Source organism: Solanum dulcamara, chromosome 8 (assembly GCF_947179165.1).
Source record: "Solanum dulcamara chromosome 8, daSolDulc1.2, whole genome shotgun sequence".
Taxonomy (NCBI): domain Eukaryota; kingdom Viridiplantae; phylum Streptophyta; class Magnoliopsida; order Solanales; family Solanaceae; genus Solanum; species Solanum dulcamara.
In genome coordinates this window covers 74,873,885-74,883,724 of record NC_077244.1, presented here as the reverse complement: position 1 = coordinate 74,883,724, position 9,840 = coordinate 74,873,885, and the positions used below count along the sequence as shown (strand labels likewise).

The following is a 9,840-nucleotide window of genomic DNA, read 5'->3' as shown; positions in this document are numbered from 1 at the left end:
TTATTAAAAGGTAATTTTTCTCAATTTTTCAACCGAATAATATTCTTATACGTAGAGATACTCTCAAAATCCCAAATTTCTCCTTCTACCAAAGATCAAGAACTTCAAGAAAGGAATTTCTCCAATATTGGAAGATCTAAAGACTCCAAGTTCAAGACCTCATTCACAAATCCATAGATTGGTTTCTCAACTCCAAGCTACAAGGTTCCAAACCCAACACTTTTATCCAATAACTCCTAAGATTCAGGAATGTAAGGCTAACACAGCATTAGACCGAGTTCGACTGCGTGCCCCTTCATCTTTATTGATTCGAGTTGAGTTGAGTTGGAGTTTTCGAGTTTCTTGAATTGAATTTTTGAGTTATCTAATATCTTTTAGGTTCCTTGTACATATTTAAAATACGTATTGATGTTGTTCATAAGTTGAGTATTTGATTTGGATACATGTTCATGTCTTTATTCACATGAACCCTAATTGAAGATTATATTTGATTTTAAGCATTGATGGTACAAGAGTTTAAGTTTTTACATAAGTTGATTTTTTTATTATTTTGAACATGAATATTATGAGCATAAATAATGGTTTTGAGATAAAATTTTAATAAGTTGTGATTGATTTTCAAAAATATATTTCTAAAAAAACTTGATGATTTGAGCATGAGTCGAGATCGAGTTGAATTGAAAGAGTCTTTAAGAATTTTAACCATTTTGATTGTGATTTCACTATGCATTATTTTGAGTTGAAATTACATGTTTTAAAGAGATTTAAAAGTGTTGAGTATTTAATCTCAATGAGTGGATTTGATTGAGATGATTTGAAAGAGCATAATGATTGAGATGAGATTGAGTTTCGATGGGAGTCCAATGAGACTAGTCAAAAATTTTGATTGAACTGATTTGTTGAAGTTACATGAGCATTTTGAATTTTGGGAGTATCGAGCACCGAATTGAGCGAGAGTAAAACTCAATAACTACGTAGCTAGCGTAGGAGAGGATTGGACCGTTAAAATCGGATGTTTCCCTATTTCATTGTCCTAAAAAGATAGGACTTGATTGATTAGTGGATCCAGATTGATAGATTTGTCCTTTATCTTGGCAAGTATTGAATGGATGTGGCAACAACGTCGGTTCATTATACATTACCTACTTATAGGTGGTGGGATTGTTGTTGGTTAAGAGATACTCCCGATTGTGCGTGAAAGTATATTACTGAGTCCTTTTTAAAGTATTGTTATAATTTATACTTGCATATCATACTGAGTTGGGTGAGTTTGTCAAAGCATTGTTATAATTCCACGTACTGGCGTCCATTTGGGCTTGCATCATTTTATGATGTAGAGCCAGGTGTTAGAGATCATCAACAGACGCTTTGTTGAAGATCTATTTCTTTGCTGATAGTGGTGAGACCTCCTTGCCTTCGGAGGGATCATATTCATTCTTTCCATTGCTTATGAGTAGTTTTTTTGAGGTAGCCATGAACTTGTCATTGGCACCATTTAGGTAGTAGAGATAGAGGCTTCATAGACTAGATATTGATGGATTTATTTTGATGTCTTTAACTCTTGATTAGTTTCTTTCAAACTATATTTTTGATTTGAATGATGGAGACTGATGATTGAGTTATCCCACTAAGATTTATTTTTCTCTTAAACTAAGTCTTCCGCTGAATCAATGAATGTGTGATCAGGCCAAGTGGTTCGCTTGGGAGCCAGAAATGGCTTCTGAGTGTCGGCTACGCCTAAGGTACCCTCTCGAGGCGTGACAACAACACGTGTTGATAGCTTGCACAAGTACACAAGTGTATACTCCACATATATACGTCAGACATATATAAGTTAAGATTAAAAGTATGTTTCGATTCACTTATTTTTAGTGTTTTAAAATTAAAGTAGTTTTTATGTGCTTCTATATGTTTGAGTAAAATAAAAAAGTATGTTTTAAAAAAAAAGATAAAAATAACTCAAAAATCATAAATTATGAATTATAACTTATGACTTTTTATTTATAAATCAAAAGCTATAAGCCATTCACAGAGACTCCAAGATTCTTCATACAAATCTTATTAATAATTATAAGTGCTTCTAGGCGCGTTTGGCCATCAAATCGTCAGACACCTGACATATAACGATTATATTAGTTGACACTCTCTCTCTCTCTCTCTCTCTCTCTCTCTATATATATATATATATATATATATATATATATATATATATATATTCCAAGCTGGAGATATCGACACCACAGCTGAGACGAGACCATGATCAAGAAGGTGGAGAAGAAATTATCGGATGTCGCGATAGAGAATAAATTAATTTATACGGTGATAATTTTATCCATTAACCTTTACTTTTAAATTAAATCACGATGAGATTATTTTAACACATAGAGTGTCACATGACAGAATTTTCAAACAAAAGAGAATGTAGTACACACCATCAGAAATTAGTCGATGTGTGATTCGCTAACCATTGGACGATAGTTCAATAGGAAACTCAAACTTTAAAAAGTTCAAGTATAAACTGAAAAAACTGAAATATTTTAGATATGCTTTTTCTTGGGTTAAAAAAAATAGCGTCATGCTGAAGCTTAAAATTGCAAATCACGCGGCAGTAAATCAGACGACACATAAAACTATACTAAAAACAAAATATTATTATATGATTTAGCCAATTGGCCTACATATTTAAAGGCTAACAAAACGCATAAAAATTGTAGAGAGAAAAATCTCCCATAAACAAAACTCTTAAATGACTACATATGGATACTATTGTGTTTTGCTATGAGAAGAAGGATCTTCAATTTATAGAGCTTCTAACTTTTCCTACAAGGAAAGAATAACCAAATATATAAGAAAATTATATTATATTTTTTAGGAAAGTAAAAATAATTATGGTCATGCTTTAACTTTTTTTCAAAAAAACAAACAAACCAAATATAGTAAGAAAATCTAAGAAAAAATCCTAACACTTTTACCCTTTAACTCTATTGTTTTTTCTTACTAGCTATGACAATTAATTTAAATAATTTTATGTATAATTAATTTAAAGATATTTTTGATCAAAATTTATACTCATAATAGGCCATCAAGTTAAAACTTTGTAGGGTAGGAGATTAGACCTCGTGTGATGGTTGTCTGCAATGTTGTTTCTATATGACACAAGTTGACTAATGTTAAATTAGGATTGGAGATCAGAACTCATGTGATGGTTGTCAGGAATGTATGTGACACTTGCAAATTGACTAGTGCTGAACCAGGAAATTTTTCTTTAATCGTTACATATATCCTTTAGTACCTTCTTTAGAAAATCAAATTTAGTATAATGGCACTGCTAATTACAGAGGTGCACCCATGTATAGATGGACTCCTGCTACAGCAGGCATTGATTGTATAAAACAAATTTTACTCTATAAATATGTATAAATTAAATCTAATTATATAAGTAACTTAATCGTGTAAATATTTTTTAGTGCATAGAACTTAAATTCTACTATGTTTCTTTTTTTTTTTTTGGCATCACGAAGGAGCATACATAGTGCTCTAACAATCTCAACTAACAAAAAAGAAGCAATTGCACAAAACCAAATGAGTAAAATATTTAAATCAGTAAACTTGATAGATGTGACACACATATACAATTGTTAGGTTGTCACACACTTTAACATTTATCGAAATACTCCCTTCATTTCAATTTAGATGGGAATTGATTTGGAATACGAGGTACAAATTAACTAACGTTTAATTAGTAGCGCAGTGTTCCACAATTTGTACAAGAAAACCAGTTTTCATCTTTGATGTCAATGATGAATTATAAATTGGAGTAAAACCTTGAGCAGGAATCAGTCTAAACCTCTTCAAAACAGAAACAACTACCATTTTTATCTGCATAAAAGCAATATCTTTACCAAGACAAGTCCTTGGCCCTGCATGAAACACTGGATATGTAAAAGGATCCCTTGGCACAAATTTCCAATTTTCACTACTACTTTCTTTCACCAACCATCGCTCAGGGTGAAAATCCTCACAATCGGAACCCCACAATTCTTTCGATCTCCCCATTGCAAGAACATGAAGACAAATACGTGTTCCCTTCCTTCAATTTGGTTCCATCAGGAAAAATATCCTCTTCGATCACTTGCTTCAATTCAAGAGGGACCGGTGGGTAAAGTCTCATGCTTTCATAAATTGAAGCATGTGTATACACCATTGCATTTAAATCATTGTCGTCTTTCACTTGCTCGATTTCTTTGACAATCTCCTTTTCTACATCAGGGTGACTTGACACTATCCAAAAAAACCATACTAAAGCTGAAAACAGAGTATCATCACCATCCAGGATAATTTTGATACCTGTATCTATAATAAGCTTTTCATCAACTACATTATTGTATTTGAAAGCCCGTTTTATGTATCTGTCGAAAAAATCACCTCCTTCTTCATCTATGGACAAGCTATGCTTCTTGATCTTTCCTGCGATTCTCTTCTTTACATATTCTCTGAGTACATCAATTGCATTCCTGCATAGGAAAGATTAACTAAAATTTTAACAAATATTAAATCCCCTGTTTCAATTTGTTACTCTTATTTTCCTTTTTAGTCCGTTTCAAAAAAATGCTTCTTTCCTTTTATTACCTTCTACATATCTATAATATAAAATTACAAGATTCAAAAGCCATTCTTTACTATTTTAAACTCTGTGTCAAATCAAAAGTGGACAAAGGAATTGAAACGAAGGGAGTATATGCATAGTTGCATACCTGAGATCCTGTTCGAATCCAATGTTGAGAAGTTTTTTTGTTTTCCAGAAGAGGGAGGGACAAGTAAACCTATTTTCGAAAGAGTCTATCAATGGTTTGTCAGGGAGAAATGGCAACAAGTATTTAGGATCATGACCAAAAGCTACCTGACATAGAATAGCAAACGTAAGCCGATGAAATATGTCTTGGAGGTCTATATTACTAGTTTTATTTTCGGCTGCAGTGGTAAAAAAAGGAATAAGACGAGCAGAGAGCTCGTTCGTGGTGGTTGATTTTATAAGATAACGAAACATTGTATCAGCATGGAATATGTGACTCATGAAATGCCTTTGGGTTTTCTAATTTTCGCCATGATTGACAAGTAAAAGACCATCCCCTAGTAAGTCTGACAAAACAAATTGCATGACAAAGTCTTTTCGGTAAATGTTTAAGCGAATCTTAACCATATGCTTGATGTTGGAAGGGGAAATTGTAAAGACGATGCAAGTAGTTTTACCAAAAAGTCCTTTAAAGATGATGGTTGTAAAAGATGATTTTTGGAAGAATTTTGAAGTCCATAAGATAGCTCGGTCCTTATTTTTTACTAATGAGAACAACATGCCAAACACTGAATAGAATTTTGAACAATTGGAGTCATGTTTTGAGATCAAAAAAGGCTCATGAATATAGTTGAAGGATAATAGTAGCGATAGTAGAAAAACTATTAATGCAAGCGCAAGGAGAGAAAAGAGCAGGCTATACATGAGTTGGATGTCCATGTTCTGTTGGCAAAAGTTTCAGATTAGGGTTGCTGTTTATATAGGTCTCGTCCACTTAGCTCACACATGTGAAGGTCTGTTAGATCATAGCTGAAAATGCACGTGTTGTGAGCTTTGGCTATGACAACCATTTTCTTGTAGAAACACTCTTAAAAAAATGTAATGTAAGACAAGAAACAATAGACCCTTGTTTTTTTAAACCAACAAAGCAACCTTATTAATTCACTGCGCCCGCGCACATAATTAATACAATTAACTAAAGTGGGCTGCTGATATCATCAACAAGTCTTTCTCCCCTAATTAAAAAAAGTCAATTCGAATTATCAACTGTATAATGTTAATACCCAACCGGGCAACTAGCTTCGTTCATACAAGTAACAGAATTTCATATAAACAAGAACTACAATTGCGATTGATACATTATCTTTTTCCAATGACGTTTCTTGAGATATTATAAACATAATTTCAAATTGGAAAAACAGAGAGTCAAATTTGCCTATACAAAAGGTTTCCATACGCTTAGCTGGTTTTCAAGTGATCAAGAAATTGTTTCTCACTCTTCTCTTTTGCATTGACCCGAACTGGTAAACAAATAGCAACTGTTTTTTAGCCAAATTAAAGTTCCATTCCAGATCATTCTTTTCCTTTTTTGTCTCAAAAAAATAGAATTAAGTTAACGTGTTGTCTTTCTTATGTTACTCTCGATATCCCTTGTGGAGATACTTTTAAAGAAAATTACAGCTTCGGTATTAAGTTTTGTGGGATTGTCTCATCCTAAACAAACACAAGAAAGTTTTCCATCGTCTAATGGGGAAACGAAATTGCAGAGTCTAAAGGAAGATTCCTCTTTAGACTGATTTCGTATGCAGACTGGTAAGCATTGGCGAAATGGAAAATTAGGGGAGTTAGATAAATAGGCCAAGTCATGGCCGAGCTCCATTCTGAATGCGACGTCGTATGTGAATCTGTGTAGGATGTGTTGAAGGTCGATATAATTATTGGCAGAAGCTGCGGCTTCTGAGAGAATTGGGAGTAGTCGATTGGAAATTTCAATTTCAGGGACTAAAATCACAAACTTATGGAATGATCTGGAATTAAACTCATGAACGGCCAATTGCCGTCTTCTAGAAAAATATTGTATCCACACAATTCACGAAGGGCTACTCGGAATTTTCTGTGTTCATGGTAGATCTCAAAGCGGGTCTTGAGAATGTGTTTAGCATTAGCAGAATTAGCAGTGAGGATGTGAGGGTGGCGCCGTCGCGGAAGACGGAGAAGAAAAGTGGTGGAGGACGCATTGTTAACAATTCAGCCATCCATAGAACCATACGGTTTCAGTTTTTAATCATTTCTACAAAATGACCCAACAGTGGATATACTCTCAGAATAGGGGTATCATTATCATTAAATTTACTAGTTAAATAGACAACGAGGACAAAGAAGAAGAAGAGAAGTAAAGCTGGTAGGAAAAATAACCAATAGAAAGTAAGAAGATATGCCTCCATGCTTAGCAAGAACACACAAGTACTATGTTAGAATATATGAGCAGATTGTAACAAATTATATATATTTAGTTTTTAATATAGTGATATTTAGTTTATTTAGTTCCTAATATAGAAATATTTAATTTTATTAATTATAGCCTAATTATACTTTTGTATTTGTGTATATAAGCTGCCAGCAGCAGCGGTAATACAGGCCGTGGTGGTCAGCTGAGAGGCGGCAACAGTCGTGGCTTTGGGCAACAGTCAGCAGGGTAGAACCATTCGCCCTATTCTCTATGGGCTGGCGGATAGCAGTGGCCGTGGATGGCATCATGGGGTCCTTGGGCTATACCACCGTGTTCATATCCTTCAACTTCTTCTTTTCGACTCAATTATGGATAGCAGCAACCACCACAAGCGAGTGTTCTTGGCCCCCAACCTCAGCAGGCCAACATGACAGCTCCTACGGATATTGAAGCCGCTATGCATACTCGTGAGATCACTCCTCCAAATGCAAATTGATACATGAACACCGGTGCCACTTCTCACATGACATCCACGCAAGGTAACCTCATGTCTTATTTTAATAAGAGCAATAAACGTGGTATAATTATTGCTAATGGTCAATTAATTTCAATTCATGGCTATGGTCACACGAATTTGTCTTCCCCCTGTCCTCCCTTGCACTTAAACAATGTTTTTCATGCCCCTCACCCAGTTAATAATTTGATGTTCATCTGTAAATTTACCACTAATAACTCTATCTCTGTTAATTTTGATTCCTTTGGTTTCTGTGAAAGATTTTCAGACAGGGTGGTTGGTAATGAGGTGTAACAGTTGGGGAGAGCTTTATCCGATCACTAATTCAGTCACTTCACCATCTACTTTTGCTGCTTTGGCACTATCTCTTTGGCATGTTCGTTTGGGTCACCCGGGAGCACTTGTGTTGAATTTCCTTAGGAAGAATAAATTGATTGATTGTAATCCAAGTAGAGATGTTCGTATTTGTCATTCTTGTCCTCTTGTAAAACATGTTAAGTTGTCATTTTATGCTTTGAATTCTAGCACTCTTATGCCATTTGATATTATATATAGTGATCTTTGGACATCACCCGTTTTGAGTTCCTCAGGTCATCGATATTGTGTCTTGTTTATGGATGATTATTCTAAATTCTTATGGACGTTTCCTTTATCGCATAAATCACAAATCTTTTCCACATTTTTAACTTTCAAGTCATTTATTGGAACTCACTTTGAGCGGGACATCAAGAATATTCAATGTGATAATGGCAAGGAATTTGATAATGTTCCATTTTGAGACTTCTGTAAAGACAATGGTCTGTCATTTTGATTGTCATGTCCTCACACATCTCCTCAAAATGGAAAAGCCGAAAGAAAAATTAGTACGATTAATAACATTGTTCGTACTTTATTGGCCCATGCTTCCCTTCCTCCTTACTTTTGGCATCATGCTTTACAAATGACAACTTATCTTCTCAACATCCTTCCTCATAAATTGGTAAACTATCAATCCCCTGTTTGCATTCTTTATGAAAGAATTCCTCTTATTCCCATCTTCGTGTATTGGGTGTTTATTTTATCCTTTCATTTTCTCCATACTCAAAAATAAACTTCAACCCCGATCAACCCCGTGTTTTTTTTGGGATATCCATCACATCATCGTGGGTATAAATATTTTGATTTGTTATCTCGAAAAATCATCATTAGCCATCACATAATATTTGATGAGACGCAATTTTCTTTTGCCAAATTACATACTACTCAAGATCATACATACCAATTTTTAGATGATGGACCATCTCTCTACGTGGTTCGTCATCTCACTACCTCCATAAACCCACCGGATCACCACCTTTCTCCCATACCACTACCCATCCCGCCGTGCCCAGCCAGCGGCTCTACCTCCTCACCTAGGCAGATCGCTCCTTCGCTGCTTGCTGGGTCGGCCCCAACATCTTCTTCCACTCTCCCACCTAGCTCTCATCCTCCACTCACTCCCGTATTTCCCTCTAGTCTACCCATCAGTCCTGTTACTAAGAGTCAGCATAGGATTTATAAGCCTAAGAGGTCCTTCAACCTTCTTACATCCGTCTCGAAGTTCCCTCTACCCCGTAATTTCGTGTCTACTCTTCTTGATCCGAATTGAAAATTGGCTATGAATGATGAATATAATTCTCTTATTCAAAATAAGATGTGGGAATCGGTGCCTCATCCTCCAAATGTTAATGTTATTCGGTGAATGTGGATTTTTGATCATAAAGAAAAATCTGATGGTTCATTTGAGCGACATAAAGCTCGTCTTGTAAGTGATGGTAAAATCCAACAGGTTGACGTAGATTGTGGTGAGACATTTAGTCCAGTTGTCAAACCGAGGACTATTCGTACAGTTCTTAGTTTGGCTCTCTCTAAGGCATGGCCGATTCATCAACTTGACGTCAAAAATGTTTTGTTACATGGCGAACTCAAGAAAACTTTTTACATGTATCAACCTTTGGGATATCGATATCCTGATAGACCTAATCATGTGTGCTTGCTGAAGAAATCTCTTATGGGCTGAAACAAGCTCCGCAGACTTGGTAGAAATAATTTGTTGATTATGTCTATACCATTGGGTTTATCCACAGAAAGACCGATCATTCCTTGTTTGTTTATAGTCAAGGTATTTCTAAGGCTTATCTTTTATTATATGTCAACGATATTATTTTAACTGCTTCCGCTGATGCGCTTCGCCGGTCTATCATATCACTTCTTAACTTCGAAATTGCTATGAAGGATTTGGGTCCGTTGAGTTATTTCTTAAGCATTACTGTCACTCATCATACA

At 35.1% G+C, this 9,840-nt stretch overlaps 1 protein-coding gene across 1 annotated transcript; it reads right to left on the bottom strand.

Annotated features, from left to right (window-relative positions):
- Nucleotides 1–3,735: 3,735 nt before the first annotated feature.
- LOC129900183 (cytochrome P450 94A2-like) lies at nt 3,736–7,327 on the bottom strand. The gene is made up of 4 exons (XM_055975113.1): nt 7,166–7,327; nt 4,755–4,900; nt 4,200–4,514; nt 3,736–4,090 (listed from the first exon to the last, which is right to left on the bottom strand). Exons 1-4 carry the CDS (start codon nt 7,325–7,327, stop codon nt 3,736–3,738), a joined length of 978 nt encoding a protein of 325 aa, XP_055831088.1.
- Nucleotides 7,328–9,840: the final 2,513 nt, after the last annotated feature.

What these genes read in the sequence shown, in the direction of transcription:
- LOC129900183 (XM_055975113.1), bottom strand. Translation starts at nt 7,327, where the DNA reads ATGCCATCCACGGCCACTGCTATCCGCCAGCCCATAGAGAATAGGGCG. An exon ending in TTATATACACAAATACAAAA is followed by an intron (nt 4,901 to 7,165) that starts GTATAATTAGGC and finishes ATTCTATGTCAG; the next exon opens with GTAGCTTTTGGTCATGATCC. An exon ending in GGATTCGAACAGGATCTCAG is followed by an intron (nt 4,515 to 4,754) that starts GTATGCAACTAT and finishes TTTCCTATGCAG; the next exon opens with GAATGCAATTGATGTACTCA.